The 23,070-nt window shown below is 46.9% G+C and overlaps 9 protein-coding genes across 9 annotated transcripts; 6 read left to right on the top strand and 3 right to left on the bottom strand.

Moving 5' to 3' along the window:
• The first annotated feature begins 1,560 nt into the window (after positions 1–1,560).
• On the top strand, positions 1,561–2,463 carry HD556DRAFT_175662 (uncharacterized protein). The gene is made up of 3 exons (XM_041309805.1): positions 1,561–1,781; positions 1,833–2,004; positions 2,054–2,463. The coding sequence occupies exons 1-3, from the start codon at positions 1,763–1,765 to the stop codon at positions 2,382–2,384; spliced, it is 522 nt and encodes a 173-aa protein (XP_041152376.1). The 5' UTR covers positions 1,561–1,762; the 3' UTR covers positions 2,385–2,463.
• A 3-nt stretch (positions 2,464–2,466) lies between these two features.
• HD556DRAFT_1314690 (uncharacterized protein) lies at positions 2,467–4,607 on the top strand (the record flags this gene model as incomplete). Its single annotated transcript, XM_041300983.1, has 12 exons — positions 2,467–2,480; positions 2,546–2,669; positions 2,720–2,802; positions 2,854–3,052; positions 3,253–3,266; positions 3,396–3,426; positions 3,484–3,690; positions 3,777–3,965; positions 4,053–4,102; positions 4,274–4,301; positions 4,369–4,467; positions 4,521–4,607. The coding sequence occupies 12 exons, from the start codon at positions 2,467–2,469 to the stop codon at positions 4,605–4,607; spliced, it is 1,125 nt and encodes a 374-aa protein (XP_041152375.1).
• Positions 4,608–6,059: 1,452 nt separating this feature from the next.
• Positions 6,060–7,135, top strand: HD556DRAFT_1250667 (CK1/CK1/CK1-D protein kinase; the record flags this gene model as incomplete). Its single annotated transcript, XM_041298953.1, has 3 exons — positions 6,060–6,129; positions 6,191–6,465; positions 6,515–7,135. The coding sequence occupies 3 exons, from the start codon at positions 6,060–6,062 to the stop codon at positions 7,133–7,135; spliced, it is 966 nt and encodes a 321-aa protein (XP_041152374.1).
• Positions 7,136–7,457: 322 nt separating this feature from the next.
• On the bottom strand, positions 7,458–7,724 carry HD556DRAFT_1250666 (uncharacterized protein; the record flags this gene model as incomplete). Its single annotated transcript, XM_041298952.1, has 1 exon — positions 7,458–7,724. A coding segment is annotated over one exon (267 nt), but the record flags the coding sequence as incomplete, so codon positions are not given.
• A 340-nt stretch (positions 7,725–8,064) lies between these two features.
• Positions 8,065–8,421, bottom strand: HD556DRAFT_1451271 (uncharacterized protein; the record flags this gene model as incomplete). Its single annotated transcript, XM_041307922.1, has 1 exon — positions 8,065–8,421. One exon carries the CDS (start codon positions 8,419–8,421, stop codon positions 8,065–8,067), a length of 357 nt encoding a protein of 118 aa, XP_041152372.1.
• A 205-nt stretch (positions 8,422–8,626) lies between these two features.
• Positions 8,627–12,294, top strand: HD556DRAFT_1314688 (uncharacterized protein; the record flags this gene model as incomplete). Its single annotated transcript, XM_041300982.1, has 13 exons — positions 8,627–8,706; positions 8,765–8,947; positions 9,005–9,250; positions 9,603–9,694; positions 9,758–9,978; positions 10,040–10,073; positions 10,185–10,422; positions 10,449–10,610; positions 10,666–10,772; positions 10,830–11,534; positions 11,589–11,620; positions 11,789–11,858; positions 12,110–12,294. 13 exons carry the CDS (start codon positions 8,627–8,629, stop codon positions 12,292–12,294), a joined length of 2,355 nt encoding a protein of 784 aa, XP_041152371.1.
• A 200-nt stretch (positions 12,295–12,494) lies between these two features.
• HD556DRAFT_1461166 (uncharacterized protein) lies at positions 12,495–14,801 on the top strand (the record flags this gene model as incomplete). Its single annotated transcript, XM_041308248.1, is given in 9 exon segments — positions 12,495–12,603; positions 12,845–13,032; positions 13,089–13,245; positions 13,294–13,355; positions 13,411–13,718; positions 13,866–13,902; positions 13,922–13,933; positions 14,007–14,270; positions 14,422–14,801. The coding sequence occupies 9 exon segments, from the start codon at positions 12,495–12,497 to the stop codon at positions 14,755–14,757; spliced, it is 1,473 nt and encodes a 490-aa protein (XP_041152370.1). The 3' UTR covers positions 14,758–14,801.
• An 849-nt stretch (positions 14,802–15,650) lies between these two features.
• HD556DRAFT_1314686 (uncharacterized protein) lies at positions 15,651–18,581 on the bottom strand (the record flags this gene model as incomplete). Its single annotated transcript, XM_041300981.1, has 15 exons — positions 15,651–15,737; positions 15,791–15,812; positions 15,850–15,914; positions 15,983–15,999; positions 16,171–16,220; positions 16,344–16,456; positions 16,501–16,549; positions 16,772–16,864; positions 16,917–16,966; positions 17,138–17,250; positions 17,346–17,414; positions 17,482–17,854; positions 17,919–18,054; positions 18,107–18,137; positions 18,536–18,581. 15 exons carry the CDS (start codon positions 18,579–18,581, stop codon positions 15,651–15,653), a joined length of 1,314 nt encoding a protein of 437 aa, XP_041152369.1.
• A 1,580-nt stretch (positions 18,582–20,161) lies between these two features.
• HD556DRAFT_1190169 (uncharacterized protein) lies at positions 20,162–20,871 on the top strand (the record flags this gene model as incomplete). Its single annotated transcript, XM_041296150.1, has 3 exons — positions 20,162–20,356; positions 20,412–20,582; positions 20,635–20,871. Coding segments are annotated over 3 exons (603 nt in total), but the record flags the coding sequence as incomplete, so codon positions are not given.
• Between the last annotated feature and the right edge of the window lie 2,199 nt (positions 20,872–23,070).

Raw genomic sequence — 23,070 nt, 5'->3', positions numbered from 1 at the left:
CGGCCATATGCCGATGCCACGTTCCAGCAGCCCCACAGTATGATGCTGAGAGCCTGGAGTTGCCTAGTACAACACTGTACAGTGTCAGAAAGTGCTTTGTGATCGAACGCACCATGTTCTGTAACTTGCCGACAATTACTTCCAAATCGACAATTCGCTGTAGTACTTGCGGTGAGTGCTAAACAGTCTGTTCTTTCTTGATAGGCACTGTGCTACAGGGTCGGAACTTTTGTTTTCCATGGAATAGTAAGTACACACCTCGGGTGTAGTGCATTCCACAAAGGGAATGGTAAATATACAAACTGAAGAGAGACGTTGACGCATACAAGGCATCTAGAAGTTCCCGCACTGGAAAATCGGGGATTGCCGCATCATGAATGATACCCTCGCTTTAGGTCAGTCTGCTTTGCTGGCGATGTCAATTCACTCCTTAGATTTACATCCTTCGCGTCAGGTCGACCTCACCATTGACACGCGGTTGCGCTAACGTACACTGCACGGCGGCCTTTGAGGTGTCCGATTCTTCATCTAATCCACCCATCACAACGCTCCTCGCTTTTCCTGCTGTGTTCCATCAGCAAAAGTGGCAGAAGCTGACAAGGTCTCGGCAAATACTGTAAGCCTGGCGTAGAGTTCCAATATGGCTACATGCCTTACAGGCGCCATGTCACTGGGCATTGCGAGGCTCTGTCTTATAACCGCTTAGCGCTTAACATTGTCACCTATTGTCACTCGCCCATGTAGGATTGCATGCGAAAATTATCAATCCAATTAATGCAACATATTTCTTCTCTTGCACTGCTGAAAGATATTCCAATGTTTGTACAGACTTTCTCTCGACGTTGCATTAACGCTACGGAGGCTACCGTGACGCATATGTTATGGATGGCCAGCATCTGGACAGCCAACATCATTCATCTCTCAGTCATTCAACCCGAAGTTCTTCTTTCGCTATCGACTTAACTGTCACTATCACGGGCCTTGCTGGCACTTCAGCTCCTCCGAGTCCGAGTCTGTCTCCAACACTTCATCCTTCAGTGGATGGTGGTCGTTCCGTCGCTCGCAGACGAGCCAGCTGGGCAAAGTTAGATGCAGGGCAGGATCCCTTACGCCCGATTCTCTCAGTAACTATGGAGGCGGGTCCTTCAAGAATATCGCCCCGGCCATTTACTGCAGACGAGGACCCGGTTTATTTTCTAGACAACGGATTCTTTGCAAATGCATTAGCTTACAATGAAAGTTCGATTTACAACAAATTACCCTACACTGCTGATCCATCCTCCGCCTTGTTAATTTCGACTCCGGAGTCTGACCTTGACTCATCCAAGGACGGAGACGATGTCCATCTCACTGGCACCAACTCTCAATGTAAATCTGCAGATGAAAGTTGGGCTAGTGCTAATGATTTGACCATCAGTGACTCTGAGCGCACAGGAGGTGCTGCAGGCCCCACCAGGCGGAGGACGCTACGTTACAGTTCCTCACCCTCCCCTCCCAAACGAACGGGCTCAGCATTCATGGTAATGTCGAAGCACCTTCAACGCGCATCTCTCCGCGTCGTCAGGCCACGCCTTGGACAATTCAATTCGCATACCGGATGAAGACTTCGACGATGGCAAGTATTCTCCCACACAAGATAACAAGGAGCCTCTCGAAGAACAATGGAACGAACAACAAGTGTTCCCTACCAGAAAGCTAACACCCTTACAAGGGCGCACTCTCGGTTTCTTAGAGTCCTCCAGCACGTTTCGTCTTCGCCTCTATGGTTTCCTTTCTCATCCGTATGCCTCTTCTAGGTTTCTCCCGCCCGACAATATTAATCATCCTTGCAGATGGACCGAACCTCCTGATACTTTGTTTAATAATCTTTACTGCCTGTGTATTGATATCTCAAGCGTCTCACTCAGTCCTTCTTCCCTCGGATCAGTCTATGCCGACCTCACTTAAGGGTTTCTTTTTTGCTTGGGAGGATTATGTTCTTTTTGGGTTGTTCATCCTATTCACGTAGGTGTCATATTGGTCACCATCTCCTCAGCCTGATCCCTCCTGCTAGGTTTGAAGCAATTGGCCGAATATGCGTTTCTGGATTTCTGTTAGATCCTGAAGTTCCAATATCAGCTTTCTTTGTAAGTTCGACATCATCAATAACGTCGACATCGAGGGTAGGTCCTTCCGCATCCGGTTCCTTGTCACGCGGACTCTCCTTAAAGCCTTTCTATGATCGTATATCGTGGCCTTTCAAACTTTCCGAGGCTACCCCGTCATGTTCGATGCCTGACATAGTAGTTGGTCCAAGTAGTTTGCCTCACGACGCTTCGCGTCAAGAAAAACAGACCATAGTAGATGAGCCTTCTTCACGCGCCCATCTCCGGAATCCCTCATAGCCAACTTTCTTCTCCCGTGCCCTTCGGTCAGACCAAACACCTTCAGACGTGATCTCACTGCCATTCCGATTAAATATCAATAATGTACGCGACAAGGTGTGTCGTGATATGCCATACTTGTGCCAAAGCTGGGGAAGAATTGACTTCATCGCCATTCTCAGCTTCTGGTTGAGCTTTGCACTCGCGATGGCAGGCGTGGAGCGTGGGTCTCATCATGTCGCCGTATTCAGAGCGATGACTGTGCTGCGAATAGCAAGACTTCTCGCTATTACTTCTGGAACCACTGTGAGTTTGCGGACAGGATTTTACCTATGGGCATTCACACAATTCTACAGACAATCATGCAGTCACTGAAGATCACTCGGCCGCTGCTTACTAACGTGGCATACTTTGTTGTCTTTGCTGCGGTGCTATTTTCGTGAGTCTATCCGGTCTCTGAATGCTTATCGAACATGAATTATTCTCGAAGGATAATTGGCATCCAATCGTTTAAGGGTTCTTTTCGACGGAATTGCTATCTTCAGCCCACCCTCGGAGAAAATCAAACGCAAATAACCCAATATTGCAGTGGTTACATTGATCCGGGTACCTTAAAAGCCATTCCTTATTTACAATTGGATGGTATATCAGACTCCGCGGTCGAGGGTTATATCTGCCCTTTGGAGCAGGTTTGTCAGTTTCGTCGCTTGGAATTTCTTCGACAGACGACGATATCATAATTTCGGATCAGGAGGGAGACTATCCAAACAGTGGCATCTAGAGTTTCGACAAATATTTATTATGCCGCGCTTCAAGTTGTCGTCGTGACTTCAGCCAATGGCGTATGTGTTTTTTTATTCATATTTCTGTCGCGCTAATTTCCTCTCAGTGGTCCCCAATCATGTACTCGATCATCGACGCCGAATTTTGTCTCCTGCTTCTATTTCATTGTCTGCATCCTCATGTTGAACATCTGGCTTATCAATTTATTCGTTGCTGTGATAACAAACTCGTTCTCTGCCATACATGCAGATACGCAGAAGAGTGCCTTTGGTGCTGCACCGTGTGTTTCTTAACTTTTCCATGTGCTAACGCTAATGTTTTTCCAATTACAGACTAGGACTTGATCGAAGAGCAAGAAGAGGTTTGGTCAGACGGGAAACACATTTCTCAGAGCAACTCGCTCAAAGAATTCTACACCCATACGCGCTGGTGCTGGGTGTTTCTGGCTCTCACGTCGCTCGTGGTACAAGCCACCGCCAGTGCTGATATTAACTCGGAGCCACACCCCTGGTTGACGATATTTCAACTAGGGAGGTTCTATAGGGTGATTCTAGAGTTCCCGAGAATGAAACCGGTCATGGCGAGTCTAGTCGCCATCTGAACATCTTACAAACAACTAAACCATCTCAGCTCACGGTCTTTGGGAACCTTTATGGTCTAGTGAACATGATGCTTTTCTTGTTGCTCGTCAACCTCCTTGCCGTGTTGGTCTGCATGGAGCTCACTCGCGGTGATGGCTCGATTGGGTTGAATTTCGGACAGTTGTGGAATTGTGCTGAACTCCGTCAGAAGGCATTTCAAAGTCCGGCTTATGTGGAGGTTTCATCGTGTTCCCTTTTATCCCTGTACCATAATGTCATCTTACGCATTGTTGTCCCTCCAGCTTCAAAAAATGCGCTTTGATAGATACACATCCTCGATAATCTTACCGCCACTGGCAGGCAGAAAAATATCAGGTAAGTTTCATATTCATAGGTTCACCCCTATCACGCGACTCAAGGTTGAGTGATGTGTTATCAGCGGCCGGGCGCAAAACGGTCCTCACATGGAATCCATTGGCCAACGTGTCACTTGCATTTTGTTATGGGATGCCCGGTTTCCATGCAACTCTTGATGAGATGTCGTAGGATGGACTTAAAACCTTATATCACAGCGGTAAGTTTCTGCATATATGCGCATATATTCATGTATTTGCACCAAACTGATGACCACAAACAACCAGATTAGCAGGTCACAACGATCTGCTGACTTCGCATCCCTCAAACACCCAATGCTCAAGTACATTTTGACGAACCACAACCTCCCATACCAAAGTCATCATGTAAGCCATTCAACGCTCGCGGTTCTGCATGTCTCTCTGCTGGTGATATCCAGGTTGAAGAATCTACTAACGAAGCAGGTGGTGCTGATATCCCAGATGCGGACGCTCCCGTGCCTCGTTGGGGTAAAAAGGCTGCCTAGGTATTTTAAATCCTGGTCTGTTTGCCTATTCTGATTATTGGTTTTAGTCACACAGATTTCAACGCTGTCACTCGCTGCATTACACTCGATTCGTGCCCATGCTATATATTACTCTTGCACTCACGACTCCATTTGCGCTTACAATGTCTCGCACTTGATGTCTCTCGTATACTATTGTCACACCCTTGATCCTACTTTCGGATGGCGTCGGACTCGCATAGACACCTGTGTAGTTTTGCTACTTGCATTGCTTTGTATTGTACGATCATGAAATCCACCGCATTCCATTTATTGCATTGCAGTGTGCTATCTGTCTGGTACGAGTCATGTAAGCTATGAACAGCCTGCTTGGAATTGGCAAGGCTGGATCAACATTGCAAGGCGTCTCAAGACTTTTTAAAATACATGATTCTGATGGCTTTTGACCAGCCTGCCAGGTGCCCATCTGGCACGATGGAGAGGTTGTCTGCAAGCCGTGTTCAGTCTTGGCGAAGTTCGTCAGACTGGGGGTATCTTGCCATGCCTGGAAAGGGCTTACTACCAGGCTGCACCACTTTTGCTGATGTCGCAGTTCCACGTGTCGTCAGTTTCGAGATTGTTGGACTTGTCTCTGCCAGCTGTGCAAGGCATCAGCAAAACTTCAAAACCTAGATATGGGAAGATAACATCACGGAATCGGGTTGGAGATGTTTTTAATTGATAATTTTGGTAAACCAAATCGAATATACATATATTATACCCAAAGACAAAGCAATACAATAAATTGTAAGAAAATTCCAATTCTGATGAAGACATGTATGTCTCATAACTGTGGTACTTGGTAGTAGTGATGTCACAGCTCGGCTCGGCCCGGCTCGGACTTGGCTTTTACCGGCTACACTTGCCATTCGGTTAAACTCGTCAGTCGAACCACGTTGTGTGTAGAGCGCTAGACACAGTCTCAGCGAGTGGTAGACAACGCTCAATATATTGCATTACCTAGACACAGTCTAGGCTACGAGTTAGCAAGGGTAAGTACAAGAAATGGACTGGTGCATACCTCAGCGAGTGGTAGACAACGCTAAGGTGCAGCTGCGCACGAGCAAAAACATTAAGTATCGTACGAAAGGGAAAAGAAGCCACCGGTGATGGAGATACCGGTGGTGAGCGACATGTGGTGTCGAAGGTGACAAGAAGAGATGATAAGCAAATAAGGAAAGACGACCTGGAGGTTAATCTCCCAGGAACAGTAGCATGCGTATGTTGAGGCTAATCTATCTCGTTTCGTCTAGCATTGTGCAGTTTGGTTCGACTTACGAGCTGCACGAACTGGCTACGAGCCATTAATTGAGAAATATCGACTCAAGCCGGCTCAAGTTGACTGCAGTCGGCTCTAGTCACGCGGAAGCCACTCTCACCATGCTGAATTTTCAATTCTCGCTGTAAGTCTGCAACATTTAGCTGTCGCATAGCATGAGTAAGGCTCCATTACGCATTGATGGTAGATTCAGGCTGGAAAATATTTTGGGATCAGGTTCATATGGTGCGTTCGTATGATGTCGACAGTCGATTGATTGATATTCAGGGTTTCAAATATACACTAGCTGTTGTGTACCGCGCACAAAACTTCCTTAACGATGATATCGTTGCCATCAAACTCGAACCGGTCACCAATAATCCACCTTCTCTCGAGCATGAACACCGCATTCTCAAGCAACTCGAAGGTGGAGTTGGGATCCCCCGCGTCCTTTGGTTTGGCAGGGAGTCAACACACTATGCCTTGGCTCTTGACCTCCTTGGTCGCTCGCTGCATGATCTTTTCCTGACGTGCAACCGAAAATTCAGACTTCAAACTGTTGTAAACTTAGGGGACCAGCTGGTACTTTGGTTCAAATGTGTTGTGCTGTAGATACTGACCCATTTTCCAGCTGTCGCGTCTGGAGTACATTCACTCACACGGTTATATTCATGGCGATGTCAAACCGCAAAACGCTATGATAGATATTTCGGAAAAAACTGTCTATATTATTGATTTTGGTATCGCGAAGAGATACTGGAATTCCTCAACCGCATCCCACATCCCATTTCGTCGAGGTCGATGTCTCACAGGCACCCCTGCCTTCGCTTCAATCAACAATCACTTGGGATTGGAGCCAGGTCGCCGTGACGATCTTGAATCACTTGCCTATATGCTGATATATTTCTTGCGTGGCTCCCTACCGTGGTTAAATAGTGACCACGAGAAGCTTTCTGACTCCTTTATACTCGAGTGCAAAGTAGATACCGCCATTGCGGATTTATGTGAGGGAATTCCTCCTGCATTTGCAAATATCCTTGTCTACTCGCGCTCTCTCTCATTCTCAGAAGATCCCGATTATGACTATCTACGTTCTTTACTGCACGATCTTCGCACTGCAGGGCCTGCACCAGCTACACATTCCCTGGATTTTGATTATCCGATCCCACCTTCTCAAAACCCTGAACTCTCTGAATCGGTGCCCACATGTCTGCCGAAAGCAACGCCCCTTCGTAGATCAACTCGTGTGTAAGTAGTTTCATTTATCCATACACACCGCATCCATGAACTCATCATTCGCAAGTTTACATCTACGCAACAATACCCCAACACCTGTAACTACTCCCACCTCACGTCGGATCAAGACACGTGCTATATAGCTTTTCTTTCTGTTTTCTTCTTTCAGTACTACATCTGCGCAATGCGCATGTTTGAGATTGTTTGCCTAGTATTTACATGTGTATGTATTGCACATGGTCTGTGCACATATGTACTATGCAGTGTATTAATTCCCGCGTATTAACTCCCACGCTGATCAGGGTACACCGTACACTGCAGTCTGTGATGATCACCTTTCACTCCCAACCGATCTTTCTGGGATTAACGGATGTTGCTGGAAACCACCGGATGTGGAGGAGTTGAGTGGTTAGTGATTGTGCTGTCTCACATCCACAGAAGTCTACTGCGACTGAATGTACACCATTGACATCAAGAATGACGAAGTCGTTGTAAAATACTGTCGAAATTGGGTTGTAACAACGCTCTCCGACTCGATGACCAAGCTGTATTCTGAGACCGAGGGTTTTGAGGCTAGTGTCCTTGAAGTGCCCATCAACCCAATGCTATAGTAGGATCCCTTAAGCAAATTAAGGCTCTGAATGCACGACTTAGAACTGACCTGAAGTCTGTGCAATGGACTTTCTCAATGTCTTGCCAGTGTACATCCTTTGCAATACAAAGCCGTGCCAAAACAATCCCGACATCAGTATTCCGGATATTCCTGGCACCCATCGTGGCCCTCACAGACTTGATGAAAAATGTAGTCGCCACGTCCATCCAATCGGAGAAGCTCAAGAAGAAAATTCTCGCGTTCTGGAACCCAAAGTGCAAGAGGATTGTCCTAGCAAATGGTGTTAGTGCAGTAACCGAACCTTATACTATACGACACCTTACACCAGCTGTTCATTTTCGCTTTTTGGGTTCACAAGATGTGTCGGCTATGTAATCGTCGTAAACAGAATATGCAGCATCCAAGTTGTCGTCCAAGCTGAATTCAGGTTCTTGTGTTTGCGACGGGACTTGAAGGCCACTAGGGACGCTAGCATCTGTTTGCGAGCATATATAATTGGTTTGCACTGCAATGCAACCAGGTCCTGTGATTGTGTGTGACTGGACTTTGTGGTAAAGAAGGTGGGTATCTGAGTTCGTCTCCTCGATCAGTCGTGGTTGTGAAGCTCGTTGGCGGGCAGCATGATTCGCTTGGTTGAGATCAGACCATGCTTGTGTGAGTTTGTCGCGCTCTTGCTTGTGCTTGCCCATAGTGAGTGACTAGTGCGCAATAGTAATATTAGAGTATCAGTAGCAGTACTTGAGCGTGGGTTTTGGTCCTACCAAGTCATGGGTTTTGGTCCAACTGGCCACTGGTTCTACTGGCAGGACTTTTAGTTACATTCGACTTCCCTACTTCTTTTGAACCAAGACCACGTACCACCCAACCAAAATCCTTTCCAGAAAACCATCACTTATGGCTCGTCCAACCATTCACATCACTCCTGAGGCAAAATTAACCGCTGCTCGTGAAAAACGCCGGCGCTATTATGCTAAGTATGTCACACCTTATATGAATTATCTCCGAGCGTTCCTGACTCACTTGTCCCAAAAGCCACAGAGAACTAATTCTCAAAAGACGCAGAGAACTTCGTAGCCCCAAGCGTGACATGAAGGAATCACAAGAGTTATTGAAAGCTCTATCCAAAGTGTTGCATGGCTCTGCCAGTGATGAAGACTCCGAGTCTGAATCTAATAATGAGAATTCTGAGTCCGAGCCTGACACAGACATCAACCTGTGTGTTCTTGCTATATAAATAGAAACATATGTCATATATTCATTCATATCTAACAGATCCGATCTTACACAATGTTTGTTCGCTCTCAAGGTTATCAAGGACGAGATGTTGATGGTGACAGATGATCCTTGCGCCTTCGTCCAAGGTGTCTTCACCAAGTATGTTAAGACCCTGGATGACAGCATTAAAGGTGATGTCAGCATCCTCGAAAAACCAATGGCGATAATTGAAGGCTTGCTCAACCGCATAATTCCTATCCAAGATCAGATTCTATATTTCTGTGGAATCACATCCGACGAGTGGTGAGCCACTGACTTGGCATCCCGTTTCCTGAGAACCATTCTCGCATATCTAGAGGATATCTTAAGTCTTCTGACATTTGATGGAGCTGGGAACCTTGCAGTGGCTCACTCCATGGGAGAACTTATGTACCAGAAGGGCATCAAAATTTGACGAAGTTCTACACTAACGCTCGTGTACATACACTCATGTACATATATCAAATACGTCGATTGTGTTTTGATCTTTGGAAATATCAAATGTCCGCACTGCATGATGAAATAAGGTTTTGCAATACTACGGCATCAGAGCCTAAACTCATTATCCTACACTGCCATAGCACAGACTGTGTAGGTCCGTGCTATGGCAGTGTAGGATAATGAGTTCAGGCTCCGATGCCGTAGTATTGCAAAACCTTATTTCCGTCAAAAACCCATGTTACGACAAAAAACAGACCAATCGCGTTAGTATGTTTTTCCATCGGATGACATGTCACTAATCAAGACATGCCGATGTCTATTAGATGGCAGGAACAGAATGGGTGACTGCCGAGCAAAAGGAATATTTGCAAGGCTTGTATAATGATTTTCTGAAAGCACAGGCTCAAGGGACTGTGTCGGCCTTCTGGCCGGGGGTTTATCTCACTTGGTTCGAAAAGTGGCCCGAAATTAATTCAATGCTCCCAGACATGTCAATGCACGCAGAGGAACAGAAAAAATTATTGGGGGAAGCTGTAGACAAGAGACGTCAGGTGCGAGTACTACCAAGCTCTCATATGTATATATCATATATTCAACAACATATATACTTAGCAAATCAGGACCTGGTTCAATTATAGATCACAACGTAGCGGACGCGCCTCAGTCAACAAAATGACAAAATCTATTCATAAGATGATTGGAAACAAGGCAAAGGGGACCTGAATTCACAGCCCTGTAGAAATCTTTGCCAAATCAGGTTTTGCGACCGATGTCCGAGATCAGCTACAAGAGGCTCTCGCGTCAGGTTCTGTTATTACAAAGGGTGATAGACTTTCAACCATGAAAAAACTTACAAGAGAGGCATACGAGGCAGTGAATCCTGAGGTGAAAGCACTATGCTTGGCAAAAGTGCAGGAGGAACGTGAGACAAAGGCCAGCGAACTGCTCAAGGCCAAGTCCAGAGCGCGAGAAAGGACAAATTCGGAACTAGCTACGTTCGTTGACCTCATTTACCTACCAGTACGAGAACTATTGGCTCACAGTTACCAAATAGGGCTCTTGAAGAATGTACCGGCCCCATCGCACACTTCTTGCAAGCTATCCATGAAATGACTGGCTTCCATTGGACTATTCTGGGTGCTGGACCTGACCCTCGATATAATGGTGAAATCAATGCGATGAGGTGAATAGAATTTTCTATTGCATATACTGCCTACTGACATGTCGACATTTTGAAGTTACCATACAGGAATCAATGAGTACGGGCAAAACTGGAGGCAAGCCACTCCTGATTTCGACGACAAGTACATCAAGCCATATGTTGCCTTCATTTCGAGTCTTTTTCGTAAGTTGCTATTCTCTTCTCTTCTGATGAAATTTTTGGACTTACCCAATCAAGCAGAACATGTCAGGAAGATGCGCGCAATTGATTATGTCCCCATTACCCCCTCATCCACTCTTGGAACTGACACCAACCTAGTGGCTGGGGAGTCGCAGTCTTCTAATACCGGCCAAAACCTTCCATCAAACTCGGTGTTGATGTCTTCACCCTCCCATCCGCCGCCTATAGCTCATGCACCTATCTCTGCAGTTGAAAACATGCACCAGCCTCCTGCTGATACCTGGTATCCGACTCAGCATCCAGATGGGCTAATTTCCTTCAACAATGGATATGATTTCGGCACTTTGGGAGACTTCGGAATGTCAGACTTTGAGAATCCCTCTACAACCGGCATCATGAACACATCAGTGCCATCGTCAAACCTGCCTGCTTGTTTAGACTCACCATCAATTTCGCCCATATCTGCATGGAAGAGGGACATGCTTTATACTTCTCCTCCTCGCTTTCGTCCACGGCTCTTAGCTGAAAACTTTGCATCTTTAACTTCCCTGTCTGACATCATCAGAAGGTCTTCTCCAGCACCGTTCATCCCTCCACCTATGTTTTCTTTTCCTCCACTCCCAGTCCCACCACCGGTGCCTGGTTCTTCGGCATCAGCTCCTGTTTCATCTCCAACACCATTTGGGAATCTCTCCAGTCACACAGTTGCAGGTAACAACACTGTTGATGCGAGTGCCAATGGGTCCGGGATAGATACCTCAGTGGGTGTGGGAACGGTTGGTGCTGTTGCAGCACTAGAAGCTATCTGAGTCGACTCAGGCAGGAACGTTACTACCTCCTCCGAACCCATAGTAAGTGAAGGCGACGAACCTCCCTCGGCATGCACAGAGAACCCTCCCACCAGTGGCAAGCGTGTTCAAAAGGTTCTCGCAGACCTGGAAATACCCAGCAAATCAAACAGTACCCCGCCTATCAGGAAAACTGGACGTGTTTGAATGGAGACGACTCGATTCACACAGGCAAACAGCATCGGCCAAAATCCCAAACATCCAAGACCCGCTGAGTCCCAGAACGAACGTCCTAAGAAAAGTAAGTGTCTTGTTTTCTCCGCCTTTACCTTGGCTCATGCACCCATATACATAGGAAAGTAGCATAGTTGCACTGCTGAAGGTCGTTTCTTGCAAAACGAGTATATATACCTTGTTCCTTCTTGCGTGCATGTAGTAGATATTATTGTGACCTTCAAAATATATGTTTTTGTCGTTGTTCAAGTTGTTTATTGCATAAGAAATCGTACATTAGTACATGTAAATGCAAAACAGACATGATACGTGTACTAGAACCACTGTCACAGATGCCAAAAGACTACGCTAGTCTATCACTTGAGGGACTTAGTAGAAATTATGCCCGGTTGAAAGACTTAGTGAAATTTCCTGCACGAGATCCGGATAGAGATCTAGCAAGGCTCGAATTAGGAAGAAGCTGGGAAAGAGGCCAGAACGGGTACAAAGGAGTAGATTTATGATCGGGATAAGGCTCGAATTAGGAAGAAGCTGGAAGGGAGGCCAGGAACGGGTACAAAGGAGTAGATTTACGATCGGGATAACCAAATTAAGGTGCGGATAACCGGCAGGAGGTGCTCGACACTGTTATGCATAAAAGCAACAGTATTTGGGGATTAGCGTGAGCCATGCATAACGACGAAGTCTCTTACCATCCTTATTTATGCATAATTATGACAGCATAGCCTGCAGCGTAAGGGAAGTTAATGCCTTTACTTCCGCGATACTTCTGGGCTTGAGTGTACCTCAAGCACTTGCATACTGGGCTGCAGGTGAGTATTTTGGTCATTGTCGTCAGGTCGAACTTGGAGCGTTTACATCAGCAAAGGTTGGAGAGTGGATAGCCAACATTACCACACACGAATTGAACAAGTCTTGCACAGCATGGTTCATGTGCAAGCAGATGTACTGCCGGTAAACAGGAGGTGTATCGCCTTGTACTTGGATTCAGATGTTATCCAGGGTTTGGCGCTTTTCTCACCTCTGAATGCGGATATTTACACATGCAAACAGGCATCAAATGGCTCGTGCGCTCTCTTGCAGAGCTTGGGCCAGAGGACTCAGACTTAGATCTCACGCAATTGTCTGATAGATATCGCAACATTCAGGAGAATGACTTGGTGAAAAGACTTGACACTGTAAAGTATGAAATCGACTCCAAAGATTCCTTCAAACTTTTCGGATCTGATCGCATCAAAAATGTGAGTCGTCGTTCACTCAACGTTTGTACCGAATGCCCACATGAATGTTTGTTCAGTTCTTACTGCCAGTGCTTTACCTCATTACGAGGAGGCATCTACAAATCATGAAACTTGCCAGGACAGTAATTCTGGTGGATAGAGAATTTGAATGTGCAACTCAAATGATATCTAATATATTGGAAGTGGTGGATCTGCGTGTTGAACAACTGGCAGGTATGCTCCTAAACTCACGGTTGTGATGCACTTTTCCTTCTACAACAGAATCATTTCGCCAGCAGGGAACAGATGCAAAAGCAAGGTTCACGTGGTATGCACACGGCTTGGTGCGTAGAGACAACAACAGTGTATTTATTTCCGGTCCCTGACGCCCCGCAATAGTACAACTTTTGGTACAGCCCAGAACGAACCGCAGACGACACTGAATGTTGGGAAGCCCATGATTTTGAGCTTGACAACACTGAGCTGGAGATTGATAAGACAGCATTGAAACTTGGTCCCTTCAGTCTGACAGAGGACCAGGAATTGTTAGAAAGGCCTGTGAAGCTCGTCGCATATACCCTTAACCAGCAGCCTGAAGATCCCAAGGACGAATATATCCGTTTGTGGTGCTTGAATAAGCTCCACAATAAGAGAAAGTCGTTCCCTTTGGAAACCTCACCTTACCTATCGCCCGAGCAACAACAAAGGTTCAAAGCCCTGTCCAAAGGGCTGCCTGAATCAGATGTCCAACACTGGAGTTCATTAGCTGAACTTGAGACACGCAAATGATTGTTTGAGTAAGTACAGCTTCTGTTACCTATCATTCTTCGACTATCTACTTATCTGGTGTTCAGGTGTTGCTGCGACGCATGCCACTCCCTTATTACTGATGTATATCACCATTGTATAGACTGCGATGATGGTGAGTGCGATTAAAACAACTATGGTGCACAATACAACTGGATCATAGCTAGATGGGTATGATTTGTGTTCAGAATGCCAATCTCTACCAATTTCAAAACACAAATATCCATCGGACCACAAGGCGACGCACAACTTGCTTGTTTTCCGCATGGTGCTCCCTTATAGTTGCTGCAGCCGAATTCGGTGGCATGCTAGGAATTTCTTATCTGGTATTCTGCCCACCACAACACCACCGGAAGACGTATGCCAAATGCAATCAGATGGACCTGAACTTCCACATCCGACAGAAGCCACTCGAGCAGATGATTCTTTCACATCTGTCGATTTGTGGGGAGGTGATGACTTGAAACCTCAGCCGCGAATGAGGATGCCTATTCTTGTGCTGAATGCAACATCAAGATGAAGGGCATTTTTTATGTATGCTTTAACTGCAGAGGTCAGATTTCCATCTGTCTAACGGGGCACAAAGCTTGACAATTATTACAGAAAGCCATTTCCCCATTGCCCTATGCGGTGATTGTGCATTTCACGATGTGTTCAACGTGGCCACAGATCACCACCCTTACAAACACTGGCTGGTCAAGATTAAAAGACCGAGTTCAAGATACAGGCATCGAAACGTCAGTCGAACCTTTGGCTAACGTGGACGAGACTACTTCGCTTTCCTTACGAGTTGATAAGCTGGCTGCGATGGTAGAATCTCGCTTCGTGGGACAAGATCTCCGGCTTAGTGCACTTGTGAAACAGGTTGAACAGCTCGTGCATAGCATAGCTGCGTTGACGGGAAAAGCAGAGCTTCCTTCTGAATCCGTTACTGTTTGATTGGCTCATAATTTGACAGACTGTTGTAGTTGATTCTCGCTGTCTCCGTAACCTTGTACTAGTATATATCGATCAGTACAGAATTGCTATGTCCTTTGTGCGAGTGTGCCGCTGTACCCACTCAACTAGCATATGCGTGACCCTCATCATACCGATAGCAAGATGAAGCTCAGACGCAAAAACCAAATACAAATTCGTCTAATAAATGATTCATCTATTCTGGCATGTAAGTAGCCAGCTATGTACGGCCCCGTTCCAATACGAGTTATAATCAGCATCAGTGAGGTGTTCACTGTTGAACATCAGAGTTTAGCGTCACCGTCCTTGTGCTCAGTCATCAGCAAAAGTGGCGCAGCCTGGTAAGCCCTTCCCAGGCTTGGCAAGATACCCCCAGTCTGACGAACTTCGCCAAGACTGAACACGGCTTGCAGACAACCTCTCCGTCGTGCCAGATGGGCACCAGGCTGGTCAAAAGCCATCAGGATCGTGTATTTTAACAAGTCTTGAGACGCCTTGCAATGTTGATCCAGCCTTACCAGTTCCAAGCAGGCTGTTCGTAGCTTACATAACTCATACCAGACAGATAGCACACTGCAATGCAATAAATGGAATCCAGTGGATTTCATGATCGTACAATACAAAGCAATGCAAGTAGCAAAACTACACAGGTGTCTATGCGAGTCCGACGCCATCCGAAAGTAGGATCAAGGGTGTGACAATAGTATACGAGAGACATCAAGTGCGAGACATTGTAAGCGCAAATGGAGTCGTGAGTGCAAGAGTAATATATAGCATGGGCACGAATCGAGTGTAATGCAGCGAGTGACAGCGTTGAAATCTGTGTGACTAAAACCAATAATCAGAATAGGCAAACAGACCAGGATTTAAAATACCTAGGCAGCCTTTTTACCCCAACGAGGCACGGGAGCGTCCGCATCTGGGATATCAGCACCACCTGCTTCGTTAGTAGATTCTTCAACCTGGATATCACCAGCAGAGAGACATGCAAAACCGTGAGTGTTGGATGACTTACATGATGACTTTGGTATGATAGGCTGCAGGGTATCGCTGTTGCGGTTCGTCAAAATATACTTGAGCATTGGGTGTTCGAGGGATGCGAAGTCATCAGATCGTTGTGACCTCATGGCGCTGCTAATCTGGTTGTTTGTAGTCATTAGTTTGGTGCAAATACATAGAGTATATGCGCATATATGCAAAAACTTACCGCAGTTTTAAGTCCACCTACGACATCTCATCAAGAGTTGCATGAAAACCAGGCATCCCATAACGAAATACAAGTGACATGTTGGCCAATGGATTCTATGCCAGGACCGCTTTGCGCCCAGCCGCCGATAACACGTCACTCAACCTTGAGTCGCATGATAGGGGTGAGCCTATGAATATGAAACTTACCTGATCTTCTTCTGCCTGCCGGCGGTGGTAAGATTATCGAGGATGTGTGTCTATCAAAGCGCATTTTTTGGAGCTGGAGGGACAGCAATGTGTTAGATATCGGAGATAACATTATGGTAAAGGGATAAAAGAGAACACGATGAAACCTTGACATAAGCCGGACTTTGAAATACCTTCTGACGGAGTTCGAATGCACAACGCGTGAATGTAGTTCGTGGTGTTGCTGTTTTACAATACCCCGCACAATTTTGATCTTGTTAGTGCATGCATAAACTGGAATACGACACTATGTGAATTGGATCGTTAGAGAGCTAATGGTATTGGACGGACCTGCGACAAGTCTTCATAATCTCTTGCAGCAATGTTTGACACATTCCGACTATGAGAAGTTGCTGATGATGATACTAAGCAAGCCATAAGCCAACAGGCCTGGTCTGTGAAACATCGACCTGCAGTTGCTGGTTCTTCCCAGTAATACTCATCAAGACCAACATGACATCGATCCACCCTTCCAACAATACAATCTCAAAAAGAATGAGCATCGAGGATCGGAAGTTGTCAAAGGAGAATGTCGTAGAAGGTGAAGGATTGTTCCAAGCACGAGGGGCCAGCCTTCTGCGCCTTCCACTCGGAATGTTCGTCATGGTCGTTCTCAGTCGTGTCGTTGCCGTTGCCCACCTTGGCGAGAATATCACTACAAGTTCATGTCAGCAAAGCTGCCACTTATTGGATACCAGAAAGCTCACAGATAACGCCCTGTCTCTTCGTTTTGCACTGCTGTCAACTCACAATGGCTCTGTCGTAAGTCCGCCAACAACACATCATTAGAATCCATAGTCCCAGAAAACAGTTGTTAAAGCATCGTCAATGATTTTGAAGGCAGATGTCTCGCACTCTTCAACAGAACGGATTTCTTTCGCATCAGGATATCAGCAGTTTGTCATCTCAGACACTCAAAAACACATACAGCCCCATTTCGGTTGTGCTGTCTAACAACCCCATAATCCTGCACAAGCGTCTTCTGCATTGGTAAGACCAGGTTCGAAGGAAAGATTTCGACCTTGACGCGAACAGATCCGCCTTGATCCATCGATATGGATTCAACTTGCGAGTCCAACTATTGTGCATGACCCTTTGTGGGTGGTGTTGAACCCAGTAGTCCGATGCCTGTTTACTCTTCTTTGTTTCTTCTGCGACACTGAAGTTCTCGTGAATGACGGCGACAAACATCTGCATCATGATGACTGGAGAAAACAATGTGCGTCAATGAAGGAGGGCAAGCAATATGCACGAGCACTTTAGGCGACTTACAATTTGCAAATATAAGCCACGAGCATAAGAAAATAATCACAATCACCACCTGCCCCAGGGAAATCCCTGTAATTGCTGTCGAGTACAAGATGTTTGTCCAATTCTCGGAGGAAAAGAGCTGGTACATAGCGAGGAACGAATTCCACAACTGTCCGAAATTTAACCCAATCGAGTCATTCATATCACCGCGAATGAGCTCCACGCAGACCAACACAGCAAGGAGGTTGACGACCAGCAAGAAAATTGTCATGTTCACTAGACCATAAAGGTTTCCAAAGACCGTGAGCTGAGATGGTTTAGTTGTTTGTAAGATGTTCAGATGGTGACTAGACTCGCCATGAGCAGTTTCATTCTCGGGAACTCCAAAATCACCCTATAGAACCTCCCTAGTTGAAATATCATCAACCAGGGGTATAGCTCCGAGTTAATATCAGCACTGGCGGTGGCTTGTACCACGAGCGACATGAGAGCCAGAAACACCCAGCACCAGCGCATATGGGTGTAGAATTCCTTGAGTGGGTTGCTCTGAGAAATGTGTTTCCCGTCTGACCAACTTCGACGACAAGTCCTAGTCTGTAATTGGAATAACATTAGCGTTAGCACATGGAAAAGTCAAGAAACACACGGTGCAGCACCAAAGGCACTCTTCTGCGTATCTGCACGTATGGCAGAGAACGAGTTCGTTATCACAGCAATGAATAGATTGAGAAGCCAGATGTTCAACACAAGGATGCAGACAATGAAATAGAAGCAGGAGACAAAAATTCGGCATCGATGATCGAGTACATGATTGGGGACCACTGAGAGGAAATTAGCGCAACAGAAATATGAATAAAAAACACATACGCCATTGGCTGAAGTCACGACGACAACTTGAAGTGCGGCATAAAGCTCAACCAGAAGCTGAGAATGGCGATGAAGTGGATTCTTCCCCAACTTTGGCACAAGTATGACATATCACGATACACCTTGTCGCGTGCGTTATCGATGTTTAATCGGAATGGCAGTGCACATATTACAGTGACCTATCTCCGTATAATACGAGGGAACGGACATGCATAATATCCCGTATGATACGGGCCAGCGGACCATGGGCCCATGATAAAAATATCCTCGACTATGACGGATGGGCCGGGAGGCAAATTATTCCCGATGGAGACGGGTGGGCCCATGCAGGGAATATATAGAGTAGATGAGTGGGCCGATGTACATGAATATTAGGTAGACGGGTGGGCCGAGGTAGTTGGATATTATGCAGATGGGTGTATTAAGGTAGATGTGTATGAGATAGATGGGTAGGTACTTGTTATCACATTCACGGGTGGGCCCAGACACATATTAAATTAGACGGGTGGGCCGAGGGTATTATAAAATATTGTATTAGACGGGTGGGCCCAGACGCATATTAATTAGACGGGTGGGCCGAGGGTGTTGTATGGGATGTTGTATTAGACGGGTGGGCCGAGGGTGTTGTATGGGATGTTGTATTAGACGGGTGGGCCGAGGGTGGTATAAAATATAGATGGGTGGGCCCATGTGTATCATAATTGTAGACATGATGGAGCTGAGGTAGTTGTACATCAACCAAATCAGAGGAGGTAATAAATCAAAGTTACCAAGTTCCCGGAGCAGCAGGTGATCTCCTGACATGGCCTTTGATGGTGCACAGGTTGTCTTGCAGAATGTGGAATCCGGGGTGCGAAGCTTGTGTTGCCCTACGAGAAGCCAAGTTCCGACCACCAGAATTTGAGTCAACTGTACCGAGCTCCGAGTTCCGAGTTCCGGGACCCGGAACTCAACACATAATTTAGTTAATACTTTCCGTGTTAAATGGCCAACCGAAGTTGAGATGTTTCTGAAGAGAGCAGCAGGTGCTCTCTTGACATGGCCTTTGATGGTGCGTAGGTTGTCTTGCAGAATGTGGAATCCGGGGTGCGAAGCTTGTGTTGCCCTACGAGAAGCCAAGTTCCGACCACCAAAATGTGAGTCAACCGTACTCAGAGGAGGTAATAAATCAAAGTTACCGAGTTCCCGGAGCAGCAGGTGATCTCCTGACATGGCCTTTGATGGTGCACAGGTTGTCTTGCAGAATTTGGAATCCGGGGTGCGAGGCTTGTGTTTCCCTACAAGAAGCCAAGTTCCGACCACCCAAATTTGGGTCAACCGTACCGACTTCCGAGTTCCGGGACCCGGGAGTCGACAAATGAATATCTGATGACCAGCACACTTCCAATCAGGTAGTATTTCATTGAGCAATGGATAATAATACATCTTTGACAGCCAAAATTATCTCAGGCTCCCTTATCTGATCCTCTCTATCTCCACCCCCTTTAACACCAAAGTCCGGACATTCAGCATTCAGTGTCTGATTTCCCAAGATTAACATCCAGCATGAACGGTTCTTCCCCTTCCACTCCTGATAGTATAAACATCTGGCGCACTTGGGCCCTGACTGTGACTTATGAAGCAGGGGAATATACCGAACAGAAATTCAAGGCAGAGAAGACTGGAGGAGGCCCAGTCATACCTTCCCCCAACCTAGACACTGATCTGGTGATGGCGTGCGATCGCTTGGCTGATGTACTCATAAAGGCATATAAAAATCCCAGTGGGTCTTCCTGCAGATTCGGAAAATTCGTTTTATCATTCAAATTCCTGCATGACAGTTCAGATGCAGGTGGATATTGCAAGATATAGCAAATTGATCTCCCCGAAGGACACCGGGCATAATGAACAGAGAGAGGCTAGGTTGCTTGAGAGGTGTCCTCCTGGCCATGAAGGCAAAAGGTTGGTCGACGAACCTGCCACAATTCTCGATGCATCCGGTGCCATCATTGCATGGTACCTCCCAGACGCCCTGACCGACACCACCCAGGTGTGTAATATACATTGTTACTCAATGGATATTGAATATCAAATGGAACCTACAGAAGGAAATCAGGGAAGCCACCAATTTGCTCGCTCCAAGCCTCGAAAAAAGTGTAAGGGCTGATGGCAATTGGCGAACTAATCAAAAGTGGTTCAACCGGGGCTCGGAAGATGTTGGGGCAACTCCCGGATGCATCAATTTATCTCCGGCATGGTTTCAACAGGGACACGAGGTAGGATCTGATGAGATGGTGATTCCGGCAGTCATACTCACCAATCCCAAAGAATGTGTCCGATCCGGAGGTATCTGCATCATTGAAGGGACCTTCCTGCGAGAATATCCTCAAAGCCATTTCAAGGCCAGCAGCCATCGCGTCCGCGGCACTCAGAGTCATGCATCCTGAGCAGTACTGGGCAGGGTTGCGAACCTTGTCAAACCTAGGACATATAGCAGTAAGCAAGGATCTGCCACAGATGCCGGAGGCCCTGCAGTACTGGGCATCGGTGTTTAACACCCTCTCCATCATTTCCAATCGGGAAACCCCAAATCATCGAGACCATTTGTCCATTGCTGAATGCTTCGACATTCTCACCACCGTGGGGAACTATTCTAATGCTCGGATGACAATGCCAAGCCTTCAGCTGGAGTTCAAGTACAATTCCGGCTGTATGATTGCGTTTTCCGGAAGGATTGTGAGACATGGAGTTTATGATGTGGAAGGGGATCGGATTGCTTGGGCATGGTATATGAGGGATTCTGTTCACATTTACGCTGGTGTTCCATCATGTGGATGGGCTAGTGTGGATGGTCCATACAGTGTGTGAAAGATCAAACAAAGAGCATGCATTGTGACCTATATACATTCCAACAAATGAATACCATGTACCAATAGTTATCTGGACCTCAATACTCAATTGTGAGCATTTGCGAAGTGATATATGGGACTGAATAATTTGGATGCGAGCCTCGGTATTCGATAATCGGAACTCGGGACTTGACATATGGGAGTCCCGAGTGCCGGGGTACTGAGTCCCGACACCCGGACCTCAGCACTTGATATTTGAGACTGGGGGAAGATGTATCAATATGCTCAAATTAACATTTGTTATTGCCGTACACATTTGACAAAACCCTGAACCCCGACATTGTGAACTCGGGACTCGACACTGTTCTGAATATCGAGTCCCGGAAGCCCAGGTCCCGAGTCCCGAATTTCGGAGTTCGGGGTTCGGCGACCCGGAGCTCGGCAACTGTGTTGGGTGTCAGGGTATGCGGAGCATTGGAGATAGCATGTGTCAGTATTTTGCATTTCATGGTTCATGTTTGGCTGACACATGCGATCTCCAATGTTCCGGATACCCTGACACCCAACACAGTTGCCGAGCTCCGGGTTGCCGAACCCCGAACTCCGAAATTCGGGACTCGGGACCTGGGTTTCGGGACTCGGGACTCGGAGCTCGTGACCTGGGACTCGACAGTGTTCTAAATACCGAGTCCCTGACGCCCGATTCTATAATCACGAAAGATTCCATAATCACGAAAGATGAACCATGAAACGCAGAATACTGACACATGCTATCTCCAATGCTCCGGATACCCTGACACCCAACACAGTTGCCGAGCTCCGGGTCACCGAGTCCCGAAGCCTGAGTCCCGAGTCCCGAATTTCGGAGTTCGGGGTTCGGTGACCCGGAGCTCGGCAACTGTGTTGGGTGTCAGGGTATCCGGAGCATTGGAGATAGCATGTGTCAGTATTCTGCGTTTCATGGTTCATCTTTCGTGATTATGGAATCTTTCGTGATTATAGAATCGGGCGTCAGGGACTCGGTATTTAGAACACTGTCGAGTCCCAGGTCACGAGCTCCGAGTCCCGAGTCCCGAAACCCAGGTCCCGAGTCCCGAATTTCGGAGTTCGGGGTTCGGCAACCCGGAGCTCGGCAACTGTGTTGGGTGTCAGGGTATCCGGAACATTGGAGATCGCATGTGTCAGCCAAACATGAACCATGAAATGCAAAATACTGACACATGCTATCTCCAATGCTCCGCATACCCTGACACCCAACACAGTTGCCGAGCTCCGGGTCGCCGAACCCCGAACTCCGAAATTCGGGACTCGGGACTCGGGCTTCGGGACTCGGTGACCCGGAGCTCGGCAACTGTGTTGGGTGTCAGGGTATCCGGAGCATTGGAGATAGCATGTGTCAGTATTCTGCGTTTCATGGTTCATCTTTCGTGATTATGGAATCTTTCGTGATTATAGAATCGGGCGTCAGGGACTCGGTATTCAGAACACTGTCGAGTCCCAGGTCACGAGCTCCGAGTCCCGAGTCCCGAAACCCAGGTCCCGAGTCCCGAAACCCGAGTCCCGAGTCCCGAATTTCGGAGTTCGGGGTTCGGTGACCCGGAGCTCGGCAACTGTGTTGGGTGTCAGGGTATCCGGAGCATTGGAGATCGCATGTGTCAGCCAAACATGAACCATGAAACGCAAAATACTGACACATGCTATCTCCAATGCTCCGGATACCCTGACACCCAACACAGTTGCCGAGCTCCGGGTCGCCGAACCCCGAACTCCGAAATTCGGGACTCGGGACCTGGGCTTCCGGGACTCGGGTGCAAGATTTTTGAATGCATAGAATATTTTACATCTTGTATACAATGAACACTGAATGGGACTACACTCCTTTGCCTTTCCTCAATTTCTCTAACATGTCAGTGTA

The sequence above is a fragment of the Suillus plorans genome, assembly GCF_016647745.1.
Source record: "Suillus plorans strain S12 chromosome Unknown HD556scaffold_125, whole genome shotgun sequence".
In the NCBI taxonomy this organism is placed as follows: domain Eukaryota; kingdom Fungi; phylum Basidiomycota; class Agaricomycetes; order Boletales; family Suillaceae; genus Suillus; species Suillus plorans.
Note: the sequence above shows the minus strand (reverse complement) of the source record. Positions and strands in the feature narration are given on the sequence as shown.

Bases quoted from the DNA above. Each gene is read 5' to 3' on its own strand.
- HD556DRAFT_175662 (XM_041309805.1), top strand. The intron at 2,005-2,053 runs GTAGGTGTCATA...CCCTCCTGCTAG, and splicing joins GGGTTGTTCATCCTATTCAC to GTTTGAAGCAATTGGCCGAA.